The sequence below is a fragment of the Crotalus tigris genome, unplaced genomic scaffold (assembly GCF_016545835.1).
Source record: "Crotalus tigris isolate CLP2741 ecotype Arizona unplaced genomic scaffold, ASM1654583v1 scf7180000020062.1902635, whole genome shotgun sequence".
In the NCBI taxonomy this organism is placed as follows: Eukaryota; Metazoa; Chordata; class Lepidosauria; order Squamata; family Viperidae; genus Crotalus; species Crotalus tigris.
The window spans coordinates 431,569-455,011 of NW_024097841.1; the positions used below are offsets into that span (position 1 = coordinate 431,569).

Below are 23,443 nucleotides of genomic sequence, written 5' to 3' on the forward strand. Positions count from 1 at the left end.
AATCCAGACTGACAAGGGGGCAATCGTTCAAGTGACCCCACCCCCAGACAAAAGACACTTTGAATTTGCACCACAAAGTCATATTTATATTAAAAATTATATTTATATGATTCATAAGAGAGGTGATATTGATCTAATCTCCACTTTCCAGGGCAAGGACTGTGTAACACCACATACTGTTTCCTGTGGGATTAGCTTTTTAATTTTAATTTTAGCGTACATGTTTAAATCTGCCAGAGCAATAATTATCCATACCAGTGAACATTTTCCTCTGTCCTCTGAGTCTTCATAATTCACACACAAATTATATACCTGCTTAAAAATTCATTTGGAATGTTTGCTTATGTGCAGACTGAAACATCAACTTCAGAACTACATTTAACAATCACCCAGCCTAATAAAATGTTACTAGCTTAACCTTATCATAGCAGAAATTGAAGGCCAAAAAGACACAGTTTCTTTTTTAATTAAAAGACTTCACTCTGGAGATCAGTGAGCAGCAGACAATTTTCTTCTCCCTCTGCTGGCTCGAATCTCCTGTGAAACTTTAGACACAGAGAAATCATGGAAAACCTTTCTGAAGCCAAAGCTTGGACCTCTTATCTGAAAACAAAGCGTTCAGCTATTGTAGCTGTTTCGGAGTTACTTTATTTCAGTGGAAAATTGGGTCACCCTTGCTTAACTGAAAGGCAGCTAGGCCTTGAACTCTGTTGATGGTCCTTGCATCCCATCAACAACTTCCAGGTGCAGCTATAAAGCCAAGATTGCAACTGGCCGTCTCAGCAGACCAGCTGCTGGTCTCCTCCTTGTTTCATATTTTCAGAAGTACAAACATCTCAAATAAATGACTAGTTTTGAATTAGAAATAATCCTGTTTTTGATAGCAACAGACACTTTTAAATGAAGAACCAGAAGTGAAACAGAATAGATGTGCTGATCTGTAAGAAAATATCCATATGCTTGGGGAGGTCCTTTGTTAGAGCCAATCAAATGGGAACAAAACTGTGGCTAACCTTCTTAAATCTCTGGACATATTGTTGAAAGTTCCCAAGAGAAGGGAGAAGAGAATGATTTGAAGCTGAAATCATGGAAGGAAATAGTTTCATTAGCCAGTCTCATTAGGATCATATTAAAGCAACTATGACCTTGGCCTGGCATGGGGATTTAGGGAGCAGAAGCCACTGTTTCAAGAAATGTGAATTAAAGTAGCTCACATGTCCCGCATGTCCATCTGGGTAAACGTTGGTTTTGCTTTCACAGTCATTGCATGGGCATTCAGTCAATTAATCTTTGGAAAACTCAGACTCGTAATATTATATTATATTCTCTTATAAGCAAATCAGGAAATCTCTTCATTTGAAAAAAAAAGATGTTTTATACCAGCGGTTCTCAACCTATGGGTCGCGACCCCATTTGGGGTCAAACGACCATTTTACAGGGGTCGCCAAACAACGCGATCCGCCATTTTTCCCCCTCAGGGGGTGGTGCCACACATGCGCGCCGCGCATGGGGGCGGTGCCACGCATGCGCGCCGCACCATCCGTGTGACGGAGGTTGCCGTCACACAAAGGTTGAGAGCTGCTGTTTTATACCATAATTGCCAGACTTTTTTATGGTTAAAAAATTAAAACAACGTAACGATTATGTAGATAATTGTCATAATTATCTATTAAACCCTACAGTCTTATCATATTATGCTTTCTAGTAGTAATAAAATATCACCTAAAACTATGCAATTTAACTAAGACAAAATAAAGGTTTCATCAAATTGTAAGTCAGCCTGGTTCTGAATAGGAGAATATTGTTCCATGGTTTTAATTGTAAAAGCAAGGAAACACCCAGAGAAGTTATGGGCAAGAAAAAGGCTTCTGCTCCCTGATCCAAGCCTGAAGCCTCCAAACAAGGTGGGGGATCCTGGGGGGGCTTGCCCACCTACCCCAGAAAGTCTCCTGAGAGCACCCTGTTGAGGTGCTAAAAATAAACTGCATTCCAGCAGTTTTCAGTTGGAAATTGATTAAAACCAGTTTAAAAGGGGGATTGATGGGCTGAAAACACACACACTACAAATCAGGTATGGTCATATTTGAATGCCATTTTGAAAATCCCCCCCCCCCATCACTGCTTGCAGAGGAGTCCCCAAGTGGATCGAATTCCGCTGGCTCAGCCAGAGCAAAGGCCTGGCTCCATGGCTGCATTCCCAGCACTCCCAGTGGCAGCTGCATTCGCCAAGTGCACCGGAAACACCTGCAAGGCAACCTGCAACTACTCTTGCATAAAATAGAAATATAAGAAAGGCCAAAATCACCCTGGTCTTTCCTTTTGAAAGAAATCTATTTTTTAGACAGCTTCTCGATGCATCCTACAGGTGTTCTGGCAAGGCTGACCCTGCTTGCCCAAAAGGAGTGGCCCAGCTTCTCCATGAACCAAGCCCTGCCTCCAGCCTCCTGGTCTTCACCCAACTATCTTTCCAGTTGGGTCTGCTGGCCACCTCTCCCTTCCCCAAATGCAGCTGGCTCCCCTCTGACTCTGGAACCGTCTCTGCTAGCTCAGTCACATTTCCCGTGGTTTATTTGCCTTTTCCTAATTCTGTTTATGTTTTGGGGAGGCCCTGCAAGCATCACCGAAAAGCCGTCTGGGAAAGGCCAGCCAGGAGCTCCTGTGTACCTTGTTAAAGTGCTCGATGAGAATCTCCACCACGATGTTCTGGAACTTAATATTCATCATTGCTGCAACCGTGTCCTCTTGTGCACGCATGAGGGTAGGGCCAAAGATCACCCCCATGTTGGAGGGGGACATGAGATTCTCCCGGCTGTGCTCACACACGCTGTCAGAAGAAAAAACAAAGGGCGGTTCAGCAAAGGGAAGGGCACAAGAGACAGAGAGCAGGCAGATGGGGAACTCCATGGGCCTTGAAGGAGGGCCTGGAACTGCCCCCTACAAATAAAAGACGAAGGAAAGTCAGGACCAAGGAAATGCCAGAGGCCGGGTCACCCAGCTGCCCTGGCCAGCTGACAGAGGACGGAGCCAGAGCTGGTACAGCTGGCTTGGTGGGCCCAGGAGAGAACAAACACCTCCCGAGTCAGCAGGGCCTGGCTGGATCTTAGACCACCACTCAATTTTGTCCAGGGGAAATGAATTCAGCCATTTTAATTTCTTCCATATAAGTGTATGCAAACAGGAAACATTTTCTACTGCAGCTGAAGCCAACGGTAAGCACAAATGTTTACTCAGAGCAAAAGCACCCTTGTCGTGCCTGGGAGGGGGTCCACTGAGGGTCCCAACTCACTCTTTCAGCAGAGTCACAATCTGGTCATGTATAAACACACAAATATTTTGAACGATTTATGTCATTAAGGCTCCACTGATCTGGGACAGAAAACGTTCCCTCTTATTGGAGAAAAGTAGCCACATTTCTGTCTGCGTATGTGCATGAGTGTGTGCATGCAAAAAAAGGAAGTAAAATGGCAGTGAGCAAATTGAGCATCAAGAAGACCTTGAGAGGGGAGCACCCATCCTTTCCCCTTCTGTGGTCTTTCTGGTCCCCTTAAATTCAAAACATGACTTCTTTCTGAAACAAGGCTATTTACAAAATGCTTTGCAAATAAAGCTAGAAAGAGAATCAGGGCAGACAGACAAAGAACTTTATTTCAATTGTTGGCCAATAAAAATACAATCCATACAATGAACAACACAAAACTATCCCTGAGCAACAAGAACTATTGACAATGATTTGTGGGCGAAGTTTACACATAATATAGCAAACTTTTTGCTGCTTTTAAACAAATATTTTTTCTTGGTTATTTAACAGCGTAGAATGCCCCGGAGATTTAAATAAAAGAGGGAGAATCAACTGGGGGAGAATGTCCCTGTAGTACTGGCAGTAGAGAAGAACACGGGCTGTGGTTTCTATGGCACCCATATCACAAGGGCAGCATCGGGTTTCATGTGGGGTTTTTCTGTATTTCCCTTCCAGGACAGCTGTGGGGAACACATTAAATCAAGCTAAAGATGAAATTCTCCTGAATTTGAGAAACGGGGCATATTTTAACAAAGTTTGTTATCTCATGTGATAGATCCAAGCTGGCTACAAAGACACATCTGGGTCATTTCTGCCTGGCGCCAAGCCAAGCACATACGAATAAACAAACAACTATTTTGTTCTCTTTAGTAAATGAGGCTTGCAGGCACTCACACTTGAAGTCTAGAGACATGTTTACCCCCCAAATGTTAGCAAGTTTGGTTTACAACAGTTTCCAATCAAAGCAGCCTGAGGTCAGATCCCCCCCCCCCATTTGGCTCGGCACTTTGCCAGCATTCTCTCATCAATGGGGAGAGGGGGACAAATGGGCAATTTGCTGTATACCTTTATGGGGGGCTATTGGGAGGTGGAACTGACAGTTGAGGAAGAACAGAGGCAATTGGAATCCGGTTTGCGCTGGCACCCTGGCATCCTTCAAGGCCGCTTGCCCCGAGAGTGGAATTTCACCAGCATTTCCCATAACATTTTGGCGGTGCTGGATTGGCTGTGCACAGACGGATCACAGTGGGAGGGCTAGGGGAAACCAGGTGTTTAGTCCTGTATTGGCATGCAGGAACTTTAGATTCAGCTTGGCTTTACTGCAGTCAGCATCTCTTAGTAAAAGTGCCTTTTCACTTCAATCAAATGGAGCTGAGAGTTAAGACTTCCCTAAGGGATCAGACTGGGGCCAGCCTGACGCATGCAGGCGAGAACTCAGGTGGAATCTGAGGGTTGAAGCTCAGAGCAGATTCATCAGCCAGTCCAGGTTCAAAGTCAGAGTTGCGAAGTTCACAAGTCAAGGCAAGTGCAGTGGGGGTTAATGAGTTCCTGCTGCCAACATAGAGCCGGTGCTGGCAGCTCCCTTTTAATAAGACAGCCCCAGTGTGGTTCATATGGAGGTGCAAGTCTTACACAGCGCCTCAGCTCTACTCTCTACTCTCTAGCATTGGAAGAGGGTGGTAATTCCATCGCCTCCTCTCCAGAGAGTGATAGCAGCTGTGTTGCCGTTTACCATTTTGCCCTACCTTCTTGCTTGCTCAGACGGCAGTCCATCCGGTGGTGCTGGAGTGGGTTGCTTCTAAGACCCCTTCTCTGCTTACGCATCAGTTCCCATAGCAAGAATACGGAAGCGCTTTGTCCCTGCTTCTTCTGGAGTGCTTCTTCTGATTTCTCATCCAACTCACACAGTTTCCTGGTAGTCTCCCACCCAAATATTAGCTGGTTCTATTTTGAATAAGCCATTTAGTTGGATCTAGGGTTTTCTAGAATTACAACAACCTCATCTGTTGCAGATGTTTATCCCAGGTAGGCTGGGATCAGGCGTGGCATAAAGTCACAGCTTCTGAATAATTCCTTTTGCCCATGTGAGCCTTCAATCTCACATTACTCCCCACCTTGATGAAAGCAAGAAAGCCACACGATGCAAAGCACAGCCACAGGGCACAACAGAAGATCAGCACCATTTCCCAAGAGGGGAGAAACAGGCGGCGTTAGGAAGGAGTGCCAAATGGAAATCCTGCACAGGCTCCAAGACTAGCTTGCACTGAAGAAACCAGCGCCACTAATTGCTGAGCAATCACAGAACCCCAGAGGGTTAGAGACAAGGGCTGGACTTCCCTTCCTGAATTCAGCAGAAAAGACACATACAGGGAGAGCCAAAAGAAACTAGGTTGGAAAAGAAACCCCTGAAAGAAATCTTGGCTAAATGGATTGGCAATTTTGTTTTCCAGAAGACGTCTTCTAAAGCTGTCCTATGGGCAGTTGGAAAATAGCTAGGTTTGCATGTAATTTGCTGGGTTTTGGCTGAGCCAAATGCAAGGAGTCAGACCATGTAAATCCTAACCATGATTTACTACTTAATGTTATGAGAGAACCAAGCCAACTGTGATTCCTTCTTCAAAAGATTGGTTCCATCTTCAAAGAAGAGAGAGGGGAAAAAAAAAAAACAGATCCAGGAAATTACTAACCAATCAGCCTAACATCAATACTTGGAAAGATCCTGGAACAGATAATCAAACAATAGACCTGCGAGCAAACTAATAACCAGAAGCCAACATGTGTTTCTCAAAAACAGATCATGACAAATAAATTTTGTTTCATTCTTTGACAAAGTGGACCAGCAAAAAAATAATGGACCAGAAAATGCCGTGGACATAGTATATTTGAATTTCAGTAAGGCACGTGACTCATTGAAGCAACATTGAGAACTGAACACGGAACCACTGATTGGTTCTAAATTGGGAAAGGAGTCTGGCAAGGCTGTATTCTGTCGCCCTGCCTATTTAACTTATATGCAGAGCACATCATGAGAAAGGCAGGGCTAGATGAAACAAAAGCTGGAATTAAGATTGCCGGGAGAAATATCAACAACCTAAGATATGCAGATGATACCACTCTAATGGCAGAAAGTGAAGAGGAACTAAAGAGCCTCTTGATGCGGGTGAAGAAGGAGAGTGCAAAAGTTGGCTTGAAACTCAACATTAAGAAAACCAAAATCATGGCATCCGGCCCTCTCAATTCCTGGCAAATAGATGGGGAAGAAATGGAGGTAGTGACAGATTTTATTTTTCTGGGCTCCAAGATCACCTCAGATGGGGACTGCAGCCAAGAAATTAAAAGACGCTTGCTCCTGGGGAGGAAAGCTATGGCAAATCTAGACAGCATACTAAAAAGCAGAGACATCACCCTGCCAACAAAAGTGCGTATAGTCCAGGCCATGGTTTTCCCAGTTGCAATGTATGGCTGTGAAAGTTGGACCATAAGAAAGGCTGAGCGCCAAAGAATTGAGGCCTTTGAACTATGGTGCTGGAGAAGACTCCTGCGAGTCCCTTGGACTGCAAGGCGTTCAAACCGGTCAGTCCTAGAAGAGATCAACCCCGACTGCTCTTTAGAAGGCCAGATCCTGAAGTTGAAACTCAAGTACTTTGGCCACCTAATGAGAAGGAAGGACTCACTGGAGAAGGGCCTAATGCTGGGAAAGATTGAGGGCAATAGAAGAAAGGGACGACAGAGAGTGAGGTGGCTGGATGGAATTACTGAAGCAATAGGCGTGAGCCTGCATGAGCTCCAGAAGATGGTGGAGGGCCTGGAGGAGCATTGTCCATGAGGTTGCGATGGGTCAGACTGACTTTGCAACTAACAACAACAAAGGCGTTTGACAAAGCAGATCACAACCTACTTCTTGGTAAGTTAGAAAAATGTGGGATAGACAACATCATCACCAGATGGATTTGTAACTAGCTAACAAAATGCACTCAACATGTAGTCATTAATGGAACTACATCTAGAAGGAAGGAAGGAAGGAAGGAAGGAAGGAAGGAAGGAAGGAAGGAAGGAAGGAAGGAAGGAAGGAAGGAAGGAAGGAAGGAAGGAAGGAAGGAGTAAGACACCCCAAAGGTTCTGTTTTAGACCCTGGACTCTTCAATATTTTCATAAACAATTTAGATGAAGGGATAGATAGGGAATTCATCAAATTTTCAGACAACACTAACCTGATAGGAATAGTCAACACCAAATGTACAGGCACAGTTTAGATGAAACTTGGCTCAATAGCAGTAACTGTGAGGGGGATCTTAGGAGTCCTAGTGGACAATCACTTAAATATGAGCCTACCATGTGCTGCAACTACCAAAAAAGTCAATGCAGTCCTAGGCTGCATTAACAGAGGGATAGAATCAAGATCAGGTGAAGTGTTAGTACCGCTTTAAAAAGCCTTAGTAAGACTACACCTGGAATACTGCATCCAATTTTGGTCACCACAATATAAAAAAAGATGTTGAAACTCTGGAAAGAGTCCAGAGAAGAGCAAAAAGAATAATTAGGGGGCTGGAGGCTAAAACATATGCAGAACAGTTGCACGAATTGGATATGTCTAGTCTAGTGAAAAGAGGGATGAAGGATGACATGATAACCACCTTCCAATATTTGAGGAGCTGCCACAAAATTGAGGGGATCACCCTATTCTCCAAAGTACCAAAAGGCAAAACAAGAAACAATGGATGGAAACTAATCAAGGACAGAAGCAACCTAGAACTAAAGAGAAATTTCCTGATAGTGAGAACAGTTAAGCAGTAGAACAGTTCGCCTTCAAAAGTTGTGGGTGCTCCATCACTGGAGACTCAAGAAGAGACTGGACAGCCACTTGTCTGGAATGATACAGAGTGTCCTGTTTGGGTAGGGGGTTGGACTAGAAGTCCTCCAAGGTTCCTTCTATTTCTGTTATTCTGTTTTAAAGAATCATGGTTAAACCATACTGCATATCTTGGATATGCAAGGACCATGAGAGACAGAGGATGGATATGGTTGACCGAAGATGGCAATGTTCCTCAGTCCAAGGGCTGGATCTTTTAGTGGGTAAGATGGAATAGAGATACATTTTTGGACTAATCTTTTCCAAGCCATATCACTCTTGGGCTGAGATGTCCTTGTGATCTTTTCTCGACAAAGAATTCAGGACTTCTCCCCCTTCCTTTGACCTTCCTTAGGCAAGATTTAGGGAGAAATCAATGGCCAGAGCCAATTAAGGATGCAGATTAATTTCAGCTCAAGCATGGCCTGAAGAGAGTGACTCAGGTCCGTATCTGGTCAGCATCTTGCTGGGAGCTGGCTGGAAGAGCTGCCTGCCTGAACTTCAGTGGGATGCTCAGATCCTGATCATTTGAGCATCGTTTCTGGACCCTGCTGAAAGCGCTCCTTCCCCACAGAAAGGGGAGCTGACATCCTTTGGCAGGCAGTTTTTTCAAGCAGCCCAGAGATGAGCAGGAGCTGAAATCCCAGCAGAGTGGAGAGGGAACACAATAAGGGGAGGAGTGTGGGTGCCTCAGGCAGGTGGGGGAATGGCACTGGAAGGCCCGGCACAGGCCAGACCTCTCTATTTCTCAGGGGCTGAAAATTCTGCCTGGATTTCAACAAAGGCTATTTTCAGCTTCTGAGCAAAGCCTCCCAGATTCTCCACCAACCCCCAAAGCGCCCCACACTCCTTTCCTGGGATTTTGTCTGCTTAATGACCGCAACTGGGAGTGCCAGGATTGCAGTAGTTGAGGAAAGCAACTGCGTGGACAGCTATATGATGTCTTGCTTAACCGCTTCACTCAATGACTTGAGGTTAAGATTGAATTGTAGCTGTAAGTTGAGAACTGCTTGTAGTAAGGGCTTCTAGCTGCTTGGAAATGGCTGGCATCTCAGCACTGACAACTTGTTAGCTTTTTTAAATAGGTAAAATATGCATCCACCTGAACTATATCTCTGAAGAGAAACAACTGTTTCTTCTAATAAGCCATAGTGCCCTGCTGTCTTTCATATAAAACTTTTCTGCCCTTTCTATAATTGTATTTCAGATATATCTAAAATGTTTGCCCATTTGATGTTCTTCTTGGACTGTACAACCTAATCTGACCTGCTGTGGAAATCCTATGCCATGTTGGATTATAATGCCCAGCATCCCCAGCCCTGGTGACCCGGCTGGTGGAAATGACTCCTCTCAGGAAGAAAGTGAATCAGGAAGGAGAGCGCGGGCCAAACAGAGGCCACCACACCAGGCATCAAACAAAGCATAAAAAAACCCCGACCCCACGAAAGGGGGGGCCTCCACAAGTAATTCCGGGAGACAGGGGAGCATGGCTTGCTAGGGTCCATGGGGTCGCAAAGAGCCTGACACAACTTAGCGACTGAACAACAACAACAACCTCTACAAATATCACTAGTGCCAAAAAAGGCACTCTTTTGAGCCCCCAAATGGAAATGTGTTTACTTCATCCCTAATTCCAACGTACTTTATCTTTCTCTGCTGGAAAACAAGGAAGCTGCTCATTTCTGGAACAGCTACTGAGTACACTCACCACTCACGTGGCTTGGACATCCTTGGCCCCTACTCCACTTCCTCCCCACCCCAACCCCCCAGAATGCCAAAGCTCAATAGGGACCCTTTGCTTGGGTTTCAGATCAGCCTCCACTTACTGGACCAGATGCCTGATGAGCAGCTCAGACATTTCTCGGTTCCTGTCAGGGAGTTTATAAATCAGGGCATGAATGGCTCCCAGCCGGTAATCCAGGTTCTCAGACTCTGCAGGTGAAAAAGAAAAAAACAATCAGGTCCATGGGGGCTTCCTTCCTTGCCTGGAGGGCAATTTTACCAGGCTCAGGTTCGAATCCTTCCTAACTTTGTGTCACTTACCTTTTTATAACAAATCTGGGAAATTATGTAACTGCAATGAGGCGCTGTATGCTGAAAGAGAGGGGCACTAGAGGAAACGTAGGAATGGGGGAGGGGGTCCAGTATAGTTGGACTAGATGCCGTTTTAGAAGCCTGGAATTAATTGTTTGTTTCATACATTTATATGCCGCTCATCTCGCTGTACCAGATAATTCTGGGTGGCTTACAACAGAATAAAAATATAGGAATAAAAACATTAAAATTAAATAACAAATTAAAACCTAGAGTGGAAACAGATCTCGTCTCTGGAAAAGGATGTTCCACAGGGTGGGGGCCATGGCAGAGAAGGCACTTCTTCTTGACTCCCCCAGCCGAAACTCTTTAGCTGGAGGGGTCCCAAGAAAGCCCCTTCTGCCGGTGCAGATGGGAGGGGCGGTCCCAGTGAGGCGAGACAGTGCCTAGATAACCTGGTCCCATGAAAGCCATGAAAGGCTTTAAGGGTGATGATCAACACCTTCAATTGGACCCAGAAGCAAAAGGGACTTGAATTTTTTTTAAATTAAATTTATTTGCTACCTATCTCATTTCAAAGCAACTCTGGGCGGTTTACAATATAAAAAACATTAAAACCATGAAGTATAAATATTCCAGCACAATAAAACGGCAATACAAACAAAGGAAGCTCATTGTCACAAGATTGAGAAGGAGGGGGAGTGGTGTTAGCTCTTAATCGATCAACCATCTCCAGCAGGAAGCTGCCCCACTGGGGCCCCAAGCCATCTGGCAGAACCGGGCCCTCAGGCTCTTACGGAAGGTCAGGCGGCTGGGAGTCCATCTCAGGGGGTGAGATGTTTCGAGGGGCAGGAGCCACGGTGGAGAAGGCTCTTCTCCCAGAGCATGCCAGCTGACGGGATCCGCAGTGTGCTGCCTCGGCCAGCATGGCTTGGGTGGGCCAGTCCCACCAGGCACCTGGATCCGTGCCATGCAGGGCTTTGAAGATAATAACTAACACCCTGAAATGCAGCCAGAAGCAAACTGGCAACCAGTGCAGCTCAGGGAGCAGTGGGGTAACATGCGCCACTCTAGGGGCCCTAAGAACTGCCCGGCCACCACAATGCTCTTCAAGGGTAGCCCCATGTAGAGCGCATTGCAGCAGTCCAAATGTGAGATGACCGTGGCTTGAGTGACTGAGCGCAGGGACTCCTGATCCAGAAAGGGCCACAGCTGGTGCACGAGACAAGGTTGTACAAAGGCTCTCCTAGCCACAGTTACCACCTGCTCTTTGGACAGGAGGTCTGAGTCCAGGAGAGGCCCCAAGCTGTGGACTGGAAGCGTCTGGGGCAAAGCCACCCCACCCAGAACTAAAGATGTTCAAGACCCAGATCTTGAAGCTGCGTGCACCCAAAGTCAATGATCTCGCCAGGGTTCGGCCAAAGCCTGCTGTCCCCCATCCAGCCTCCACACTCTGCGAGAGGCCGGCAACAACATCACTTGGATCACCAGGGTGCAGATAACAAGTTGAGAACCACCAGCATAGGGGTGGCAAATGGTCTCACCCAGCAGCTTCAGGCAGATGTTCAAAAGGAGTGAAGAGAGTCCCAAGCCCTGTGGCACTTGGCAAAGGAATGGCTGTGGGCAGGAACTCTCACTCCCTGTTAACACGGATTAGGACCGTCCTTGAGGAAAGGAGCCAAACCAACACAGAAGTGAGTCACCCAGCCCCAAATCCTGCAGCTGGCCCAAAAGGATACCATGGTTGATGGCATCAAAGGCCGCTGAGAGATCAAGGGAATGAAGATGGTTGCACTACCCCCATCCCCCTCTCGCCAGAGATCACCAGCAAGTGAGAGCAATGCCCTGAATCCTGACTGAAAAGGGTCCAGATACTCTGCTCCATCCAGGACCCTCTGAAGCTGCCAGGCGAGCAGCTTTTCTACCACCTTCCCTAAGAGGGGAAGAAGGGAAACTGGACATAACTTGTCCAAGCAGGTGGGATCAAGCGATGGGGTTTTTTTTGAGGAGGAGGCTCTGCGAGAGGGCAGCAACAGTATCACTTAAAAGACCCCAGAAACTTCCCCTCCTGCAGTGAAGAGTTCATCACTGCTTGCACCCATTTGAATTCCTGGAGATGGGTTTCCAAATGAGTTTTAAAAGAAACTCTGGATAGCCCAGCAATATTTTCACTCCCCAGATGCCTCCAGCTCCTAAATCTTCAAGTGGTTCCTGGAAGAACAGACAGCAGAGCAAGACCCTTTCTCCAGAAGGCCCCCAAGTGTCCCTTGCTTGAGGACAGGAGCAGCATCTGAAAGGAGCACTGATGGGGAGGGGGAAGAAGGGCCCTTATTCTGAAGGGCTTGGAGTGAGGGCTGCTTCCTGTCCATCACCCCAACATTCATTGCATTATTTTATTTATATAAACATATTTATATGCTGCTGCAGTTGGAAACAACGTATACAAATATTCTATACGAATATAACTTTATATGAATATAAAGCAAACCCCCATGTAAACATTAACAATGTTTGGTGCCCAGCAGGTGGGGGCTTGGGCTGGCATCCAGGCCCTTGTGACCCAAGAGAGCCCCTCTCTTCTCAAGGAGCACGGAGTATCAAACTCCCCAGCTGTGGAGAACGATCCATTTGTCAATTTGGAAAATAGCTTTGTCAGTTTCCAAGTGTCAGCACATTCATTCCAGAAAAGGCTCCGCTTTCAAAAGTAAGAGTGAAAATGCCCAGGACTGCAATTTCTCCATCTAAGATCCCTCCCACTGCAGAGTTAAAGCAGACATTGCAAGAAGGCCAGCAGAGTAATGGGAAGGCGAGATGAAGAACTCTTATAAATGGGGGCAAGAAACCTGAGGAAGAAACAATTCAAGAGTGTCCACTTTAATTAACTGATTAACAAATGAGTGTTAAAAAGACCGTTTGCAATTTCCAAAGAGTCTTATATTTATCGCTAACATTAATCTTTAAGCCACCTTCCTGAAGTCTGTGCCAACCGTGGGAAATAATATTTGCAGTTGAGAAATCCTCCCTCCTCGTCCCCTCCCCAGAAATCTGCCCAGAAGGCGCAGCCAACGCCCGGCCGGCCAGCTCTGCCACTTCCCCCTCTGGAGACGTTCCAGTTTTGGCCGGTTAATTTTCTCATCAATATTCTGAAACAGACCACTGCCCCTCACTTCTCCTGATTTAACTACTAATTAACTTACGTGTCTATTTTATGTTGGCATTTTAAGGTTTTATTATATGTGTTTCCATTGCACTTTTGTCACTGCCTTGAGCCCCATTTTGAAGAGAGGCAAGACACAAAGAAACAGCTCAAGGCAGAGGAAAGCCAATTTATTTTAATGGTAAATTGTGGTCATGCACTTTGTTTACTTACACTTTCAACCAAATCAGTTGTTCCCTTATAGAAACTCACTTGAAATCACGAATTCTTCACACTTAACCATGATGTAGCATCAATAGCAACAAAACTGCATAGCAATATTGGGGTGGGGCATACGTGTTCCATGTAAAAATGAAAGGACTCAGTTAATTGTTGTTTGTCGGAAAGATTCTACTTATACTTACACTAGAAAAAAGCAACTAGAAAGTTTATGCATCACATTAAGCCATCAAGTAGATGTTTATTTTGGTCCATGTGATGTATAAACCCAACCATTATGACTTAGCTCTGCACCCACTTTTAGCTTTTTTAATGGACTGTGGCTTGAAAATCCTGGTTTGGCATTTGGTACAATTAATAGGAAAGGCTGTTCCTGCTTTTTCTGAGCCAAAGTCTCTCGGTATTATTGAAGAGAGCAGCAGCACGACATTTGTTCACAGCATCTGACAAAGACTGAACATTCCAGAAATGTGTTTTTCACACCATCAGGAAAACAAACAACACATTCAGGAAACCCTTCAAAACAGCCTCCTCTGCCCCCGTCTTGGAGACTTACTGGCAGCCGAGACCAATTCTCTGTGAAGCTTGTATGTCATGACAGGTTCAGAGAGGTTCCTGGAAAGAGAAGCAGCCACATTGCCAAAGTCAACAACAACCAAGTTCCATTCAACATTGGGAAGTTCTGTGTTGGTGGGGGGAGCACTTTATGTCTCCATTTGTTGCATCGAGATTGCTCATCTGGTCTCCTTTATGCTCTCATTCTTTATGATGCCTTACGTAATTTTTAAAAAGCAGCATCCTGTTTAAATAGTTGATAGAAGCATCAACTGGCTTGATAAATGACAGGGGAGAGAATTTGCCCATCTTACACCAATTTATGCAGCCTCATACCTATTAACAGCACGGCACTTCCTGTATTTCTTCAATTTTGTCAAAACTACTTATTTTCACTATTCCACTCACATCGCATGTCCAAAGGAAGCGAGTTTCTCTTTGCTAATCACTGCCTCGGGGAGCGGCCACTGATCTGCCCAAGCGTTGATGCATGGGTTCCTCTTGCTGTCCCGATTGCTTAGCAATGGTCAGAAGGTGGGTTTAACTGCCTCTTACGTGTCTGAGACCAAAGGGAAAGCTTTGTTCCTTTAGCTTTTGATTTTCAGCCCACCCTTCGATGGCCTCCTAGGATGAGCAATGGAAAATGACCATAAAGGGACAGAGCTAAGTAAAGACACATAAATCCCAGAAGTTCTGTGAAGGCACAGTCTCAATCACACCACTGTACATTATTAAAATTTTATTTTATTTTGCTCCATTGTGGAAGAAAAAGGAAGCGAGGCAGAAAACAAAGCTTCCAGGCTAATTCTGCCCACTGCCAGGAGTTCAATCCTGACCAGCTCAAGGTTGACTCAGCTTTCCATCCTTCTGAGGTTGGTAAAATGAGGACCTAGATTATTGTGGACAATAGGCTGACTCTGCAAACTTCTCAGAGAGGGCTGTAAAGCACTATGGAGAGGTATATAAGTCTAAACACTACTGCAATGGCTATAAGTCTAAGTGCTATTGCTATTTTCCCACCCTCTACAAAGAGGGTTGGGAGAATTGTAAAATGCAGTTGCAACTCTATTCTACTCTTGTGCGGCTGGTTCTCAGTGGTGCCTTTTCTTACAGCAAGAAGACTGGATAACTTCCATTGTGAACGGAAGGCCAGCATTTGTTGGTTTTAGGCAACTCTGGCACAAAGCAGTGAATCCAGACATCACTACCTAACTAGGCAGTACTACAAGAGCATCATCCATCTGGGTCACAAGAGGATTCTGAACTCAGGCAGTCATTTGCCAAAAGCAAACAAGTTGAACCCTACCTGAGGTAGAACTTCAAGGAGCTGGTAATAGTCTTGATGTCCCAGTCATTGCTCTGGAAATCCACATCCCCAGGGCACTTAGGATCTAGAAAAGGAGGGGAAATGGAAAAAGGTAAGTCAGATTAATTATTCATGCATGTACAGTATAGTTAACATTTAGCTATAGGGAAATAGAAAAACATTTTTATAAAATCAACAAGATAAAAGGCAAATCTCAAAGCATTACAGAGTCTAAGTGTGACCTGCGACGAAAGTTCCTACATGAAGGGTACTTACGCCCCAGATTCGAAGTTCCGACCATGGTCCACCACCCTGACATCAAATGACCGCACTCTGGCTCCTTGGCAAAGCTGCTGCAAAACGTGCCACGTGACTGCGGGATACAGCAAGTGGCTGCAAATGCTGAAGGCTGAAGGCCTCTCGGGTGCACTTCGGAACCTCAAGTCCAGGCCACCAGCACCCCAACCCAAGGCAGCCTGTGGGAACTCCAGCCACTGGCAAAGCAGCCTGTTCTTAAGGATCCCCAGCCAGCCTAGAATCAGCACTACCGGTGGGACAGATTCCAGAGCGTGACCACACAATGACTGAAAACAATGGTGCGCTTTCCAGAAATCAGTATGGATTTATCCATTCTCATCCCATCTTCTTCCCACTGTTTTGATTTATTTCTCAATAAATTGCAAGGATGCTACAGATATATTTTGATTCAGAGAAACATCTAACAAAATACCCTATTTCTGATTAGCAAATCATTTAAACCTGATAATTAAGTGCATAGATTATGAAAATCAATATTCAGACACTGCTCATCAATGCTTTCTCGTCAATATGGGATGCAGTTATGCATGAGGGCCACAAAGTTTAAGTACTGATCCCATAGGCTTCAACATTTTGATTAATCAGGTGGATGAAATTGAAGGGAGGTTTAACAGATTTGTCCTTTTCGATCATTAGTGAATGATATAAAACTGGGTAGAAAACTAATCCCCTAGATCAGCAATTGTCAAAGGGTCCCCATGAAGTCAAATAAATACATATTTAAAAACTTCTGTTTTATTTTCTAAAACAGGAAATATTGACAGATATAACCCACATAGATCAGAGCTCATTAGGGTCTGCAGTCATTTTTTAAAACATAAAAGGTTCCTGAGATCAAAATGTTTTATCTGCCTTAGATGACTGAAATAAAATTCAAAATAACATTGATAAGTTTTAGGGAAAAGGAATAAATAAAACTGAGGATGCCATGAGATGAGCAGAGGACTGGAAATCTGGTCTCCATCTTATTAAGCCACAAGAGAGACTGAAGAAACTGCTGTCCATGAGCCAAAATCTGATGAGACCGCATGGGAAGACCCTCACCCTGTGGGATCCTGCAAAGCCTCTCCTGCTGCTTTAGGGGGGCTTCCCAGACAGATAAAAGAACAGGTGCCGATATGGGGGGGAGAGCAGGGGGAGAGCAGGATGACTTTGTGGGAACAGCTTTTGGCAATCGGCCTCTCACAGGGGCTGTGTTGCATCCGAGGGAGGCAGGGATGCTTGGCTCCAGCCTGTCCGCCCAAAGACCCAAACAGATTGAAGCCACTGCACATCTCAGAGGAACATGAGAGGGTTTGCCCCCTTCATATCTTGGCCATGCAAGGACCTATTCTGCAGAAAAGATTTGAACCTGAAACAAAACATCCCCATTGGTTGCTGGCTCTTTCCAGTAGATCTCTGTCTTTCCTAAGGGGAAAGAGACATTCAAATGGCACATAAGATGCTTAGTGAACTTTCTGTGGTTCTTTACTGGTAGTGATCCTTTCATTTACTGAACTTCCAATGTCTTTGAAGCCCTCCCGTCTCTGGAACGTACACCGGATAACCCTAGTGAGACCACACCTGGAATACTGCAGCCAATTTTGGTCACCCTATCACAAAAAAGATGATGAGACTTTGGAAAAACTTCAGAGAAGAACAACAAAGATGATCCAAGACCTGGAGACTAAAACATACGAAGAATGGCTGCAGGACTTGGGTTTGGCTAGTCTAAAGAGAAGAAGAAAGAGGGGAGACATGATAGCAGTGTTCCAGTATCTGAGGGGCTGCCACAAGGGAGAAGGGGTCAGGTTGTTCCCCAAAGCACCTGAAGGCAGGACAAGAAACAATGGTTGGAAACTGATCAAAGAGAGAAGCAAACTGGAATTAAGGAGAAACTTCCTGACAGTGAGGACAATTAACCAGTGGAACAGCTTGCCCCCAAAAATCGTGGGCGCTCCATCACTGGAGATTTTTAAGAAGAGACTGGACAGTCACTTGTCTGAGGTGGTATAGGTTCTCCTGCTCGAGCAGAGGGCTGGACTAGAAGGCCTCTAAGTCCCTTCCAATTCTATTCTATTCTATTCTGTTCTGTTCTGTTCTATTTCCTCTCTTGGAAGTGTTATAACTGAACCTGCCTTCAAATCGTCATTCTTCTTTATGAAAGAGCTATAATTTACTAATGACTTTAATGACTGCTAATCCCTGAGAGCAGAGACTTGACCCTGACCTTCTTACTCTCTCCTTTATCTTCATCCCTTCCTTTTTAACTGGGGAGGAAAATCTGTCTTTTTTCTTTTTTACTCCTCTGGCAGTTTTTCTGCTTTTGTTGCCTGCCCAACTGTTTGCAGCCTTTCATCATTTTTACTGCTTTCCTCTCGGCCCCAGAAATCTAACTCCAGCCCTTTTCCTCCAAGCCTGAGTAGCTGTGATTGCTAGCTGCTATTTTTCACATTTATATACTTGTCTAATCAAACTCAGTTTTCCAGCTATTTAATCTTTACCAAACTCTCCTCTCCAAAACTGTTTTCTTTCCTTTTCTGTGCTCGTATTTCTACTTCTCTTGTCCCAGATTGTAAATCTTGATATTCAGTCCAAAAAAACAAGCCCTGAGCCTTTGGGATTTATTTTCATTTGGCAAATTGTTCTGATTGTATTAGCAAGTAACAGCGATAGTTCACAATTGCAGCTGAATAATCGAAATGAGTGGAAAGTTGGAAGGTTTGGATTTACATATTTTACAGATTTACAGATTTTCCATCAGCTTCTGCAAAATTCAAAGCTAATCAATACATTTTTATGAATACAAATCTTCACTCTTTTATGCAGATCCTAATTCTCCAGTGCAAGCACTGAGATGTTCAACACTGGCAGAGATGTGGGATGGCAGAGTAGCATCTCTCTCTCTCTCTCTCTCTCTCTCTCTCTCTCTCTCTCTCTCTCTCTCTCTCTCTCCCTCCCTCCCTCCCTCCCTCCCTCCCTCTGGAACTTAAATCATGATGTTAGTTGGGTAATGAAACATCTGAGAAGAGGACTCCACAGTTGAACCCTGAGCTATGCATATTCTCTTCTGTAGAAACTGGTTCTTATCCACACGTTTGTGAGCCTGTTCAAGAGGGCAGAATGTGTCCTGCAGATGTTATATCCAACTGATAATTTTGCCATACAAACATCACTAAATTACACTGCAGCCCTTCCAGCGATGTCCACCATCAAACTGTTGGTGGAAAGGAAGCCCTTAAAGGGCCAGATTCTGTCGATGCACCAAAGAGCCTCCCCAACATTGCTGGACGGTGTGGATGGAAACATCCAGAGCGCCTTGACCCGTTTGGCCTCGAGGGGCCCCCAAGTAATCCTCAAATTACAACCAAACTCGGATCTGAGTTTTCACTGGTAACCAAGGGTATGGCTAAGTGAGTCGTGCCCAATTTTATGGCCGCTTGCCCTGGTTGTTAAGCAAATCACTATGAATCATGCAGTCATTAAGTGAATTTGGCTTTTCCCATTGATTTTGCTTATTACAAGTCGGCTGGGAAGAACGCAGATGGCGATCACATGACCCGGGGACACGACGGTCATCATAAATACATGCCAGTTGCCAAGCACCTGAATTTTGATCATGTGACCATGCGACTGCTGCAATGGTCATAAGTGTGAGGACCAGTGATATATCACTTTTTTCAGTGCCACTGTAACTTCAAACAGTTTCTAAACGAATGGTTCTAAGTGGAGGGTACCTATTTGCAGCACAGCCCCACTAGGTCTGTCCTTCCCCTCTGCTGCTCCTCCTGAGTCCAGTTTTCTATCATTCGAAAAAGAGTGTGCTAATGAAAGCCATTCTGCTATAACTATTATATTAATTTAATTCCCATGAAAAAAATGTATTATCCATATTCACAGATTATTCAGCAAATTAAAAAGAGAAAGCAGTGAAATGCTAAGTCAGATTTCAGAATGGCCAAAGTACACCCTGTGGTGGTCTGAATAGCGGGAGTTGGTTCCTTAACTCTCCGACAGTTTATCTTGGACAGCTTCTGATTAAGACCTGCTTCTTACCAAAAAAGGCATTCAAGAGCTTCTGGACTTGGATGTTGCTCCCAACGGTGCGATAGAGCCCTTCAGTGGTGACACCTGAACGGGAGGAAGAAACAAGAAGCCATTCAAATAATTCATCCTAGCAAAACAAAGACCTTTATTAGGATTTGAGGAAGCTCACTAGTGCCACCTTATGCCATCATTAAGGGGGAAAATCATTTTTCAAACATACTTTGTAACAAACTCTGGAATAATAATTTAAAATGGGAAAGAATCTAGAGATCGCAGTCCTCTTTAATATGATTTATTAGAACACAGTAATTCTCAGAAAAGGCTTCAGGGTAAATTGCCTGCAAACGTGCAGTGCGAGCTAATGAAGGCAAGAAAGTTGTGTGGAGACTGACCCTGTCCGAGAAGTTTTGCACATCCTCCTCTGAGGAAAAGCAGCTCCCAGCACTTCCAAAGCAGTCTGCAACATCTCCTCCCTTGCAGACGGTTAGTACCTGAAGTAATTAGCTACAGCCTCAAATTTTAAGACCCACAAACCCTTAGAGAATTCTTCATAGAACTTTTTTGTGGCAGGAAAGCCTGTCCTTCATGGCAGACGACACTCATCCATGTGGGAGTCTAGGCACGCAATGCCATGTTCAACCCTGAGATGCGCATGACCGCACCAAATCTATGCTGCCTTCTAGTTGAATGTCCCCAGAATATTCCAGCCAAAGAATTTACAAGGATACTCAAAGAAAACAATGACAACATCTAAAGCAAACTGATACTGCTGAAGTTCTTGCCTTCATTTTGTTCCATTGTTGGCCACTTGTTCAGGTTTTCTGCCAGAAACACTCCACTGTCTGGGATTTTGAGTGTTGTCTGAAGAACAGAGCTGAACAGAACCCATTTATTTCTGTGGCACTTTTATGATACAACTTCTTAAAGCTAGAAACAGAAGATTTGCTTGTTCTTCTCTACTCTTTTTTATTGTTTCATTCTGGAATATTAGCCATCTTGAATTTTCCTCTGAGCATTTCAGAAGTATATTTAATTCCCTTCGCAGTTCTTTTAAAATTGTACAAAATGTTTTTCTTATAACAGTTTTCCACTCTTCTTTATAGCAGGTATCAAATATTTAGTTTACTTTGATGCTCCTAAAATTGCATGTCATCTTTCCAACTGCTGTTTACAAGGACTAACAAAAATGTGTGTCTCCACCAATTGCACTTTGCTGTTGACATTTTGGCTTAATTTAGTGATTTAAGAATAATGTTAAGACTACTTTAGAGTTTAACTTTCAAACTCTGCAACACTGTTCTAGAACCAAAGAATTCCTCAGATCCCATCCATTCAAATTAGAGAAATTGTCATCGGGAGCGTAAAATTATCCCTTGGCCATCTTAGGAAAGTGAGCTGATTGGCCTAACACAGCATTTCTCAACTTTGGCAATTTTAAAAGACTGTTTAGACTATTTTTTCTCCCAACCTTGACAAGCTTTGTGTGGACATCTGGGAGACTTCTGGGAATTGAAACCCACTGATCTTAAAAGTTGTCAATGTTGGGGAAAAAATAATCTAAACAGTCTTTTAAAACCGGGGCAGATATGAAATAAAGAGGAATTCTCTTTTGTTTCCTCTGTGGAAAGATGCAATAGACGAGACAAATTGGGGATGCTCCAGATCCTTTAAGGACTGCAATTCAAGGCCAGCACTGCTCGGCCAGACATTCCCGCCCCCCCCCCCACTCCAATGTTTTGCTCTAGTTAAATAAAATGGGCCCCGTGCTATACTTACCATTTGTCTCTATTGCATTAATGCATTTCCGGACAAATCTGAAGCCGATCTCGTTCAGTTCCACTGTTGGGGAAAAAAAGCAAAAGGCAGAGAATATTATCCCTCGCCAACTTCCAGAAAAGCAAGTAAGAACATGTTTATTTTGCTCTCCTTGAATAAAAGATGCTGCTGCTTTTACGGTAGCCAGCCAGCATCGGCCTCGTCCTGCACGTGCAGGCAAGCAAGGCTCCCGTTCCCACCAACTGAGGGTGAGCTACGGCCGCTGCAAGAAGGAGCAGCCCTGATATCAAATGAGGCTCGGACCATGAATGAGATCAGTTCAAAGGACGAGAGGCCCGCGGGCTTCAGCCTGCCCTTCTTTAGGTATGGCTGGGCCCAAATCTGTGGGACAGTAAAAAAAACTGCTGCCAGAGCAAGCAACGTAAAGCCTGCTGCGCTGAGAACCCAGCTTATTCAAAGTCTTAGTGGATTCCTCTATGCAAGGAGAAAGCAAGATCCCACTAGATAAAATGACTTTCAGAAACTTCAAAACCAGCCCTGCTCTTCAAATGTGGTGCGATAAGAAATGAACCAAATTCAGGTATAGCGGTCAAGGAAGTCTGCCCTAATTTAAATCTTAGATTTAAGGAGAACTGTTTTATATCAGTCTTTTATGGGTTGGCATTGTCCACATATGTGGAACTCCAATCCCTGTAAGTCTTTAACTATGTGGTCTGGGAAGGATGAGGGTGGAAGGCTGGCAAATTGGAAAAGCATACTGCAGGTAGCGTGGCGGGTAGAACCATGTAAGTTCAGTAAAACTTTTTTTTTTTTTTTTACATAAAGCCCTGTCCTTACTGAAGTCAGTTTGGACTCAGTGTATCACATGCAGGAATATGTATGTTAATTAAAATATTCCTAAGAGGATATTATTGATGTCAGATGACACAGTTAACAAATCAGGGCTGAAACACTCTAAAGCAGGGGTCTTCAAATTTGGCCCTTTTATGACTCATGGACTTCAACTCCCAGAATTCCTCAGCCAGGCAAACTGGCTGAGGAATTCTGGGAGTTGAAGTCCATGAGTCATAAAAGGGCCAAGTTTCAAGACATCTGCTCTAAAGCATGGAGGTCCACCTTCCTGGCCTGTGCTGAATAAAGAGGAATTGCCTTGGGCTGCATATAAAATATATAATGGAGTCCATGTATATAAATCAAAGGTTGGACACACCTGCTCTACAGGGAAACAGAAGTCTCCCCGTGGCTTTCTGCCCTCCTGACTATCTAGATTTTTCCAGCCCTCGTTTGGTGGCTGTAATGAACTTTCCAATTAACTATTCCTTAATTTTTTTGTTTTTATTTTCTTTGCAGCTTAATTCATTCAGGCAAAGATCCTGCTGAAAGAAAGGGGTTGCCCTAACCCACCCCACTTTGCATCTTAAGAAGACAGAACTCTTGGAATAGTTCTTCCAACAGGAATCCTTTATTAAGAGAAAATGGTTGCAGGCATGCTAGACAGGACTTGGGGTTCAAGCTCTCCCATTCAAGGTTTTAAGGGGTTCCCCAGTAGTCCCACCCAATCAACCCCCCTTCCAGTGATAGTTTCAAGTATCACAATTCCATCCACTTTCTTCTTCCGTCTGGATGGAGACTTCAGATAACTACATGAAAGGCAATTACTCTTCTTTGATATGTTAAAGCTTAGAGGCCACAATAACCACACATTCAGTCCTTTGAAGTGTGCTGAAGGAAGTGAGGGCCATAAAGCCCCTTTGCTCTCCCCCTTGTCTCCCTCTTATGGCAGAATCCAGAGAAGGCAGAATTGGGAGTGTCTATGTTTGATAATTAAAGATGAAATATAATTGGATTCTGACATCCGGCCCCTCTTAACAATAAGAGAGATCCACCTGAAAGAAAACACAAGTA

General features: G+C 44.4%; 1 protein-coding gene across 3 annotated transcripts in view; it reads right to left on the minus strand.

Moving 5' to 3' along the window:
- Positions 1-23,443, minus strand: part of OPHN1 (oligophrenin 1) — a 151,628-nt gene that overhangs the window by 30,590 nt on the left and 97,595 nt on the right. For all 3 annotated transcript variants that reach the window (XR_005559410.1, XM_039365374.1, XM_039365375.1), the window contains exons 13-18: positions 21,539-21,601; positions 19,772-19,846; positions 15,419-15,503; positions 14,114-14,172; positions 9,974-10,079; positions 2,665-2,824 (exon numbers count right to left, since the gene is read on the minus strand). Coding sequence is in view for 2 of the 3 variants with exons in the window: in XM_039365374.1 (XP_039221308.1) it covers positions 2,665-2,824; positions 9,974-10,079; positions 14,114-14,172; positions 15,419-15,503; positions 19,772-19,846; positions 21,539-21,601 (548 nt within the window). In the remaining variant the exon portion in view is untranslated. The remainder of the gene's footprint in view (positions 1-2,664; positions 2,825-9,973; positions 10,080-14,113; positions 14,173-15,418; positions 15,504-19,771; positions 19,847-21,538; positions 21,602-23,443) is intronic.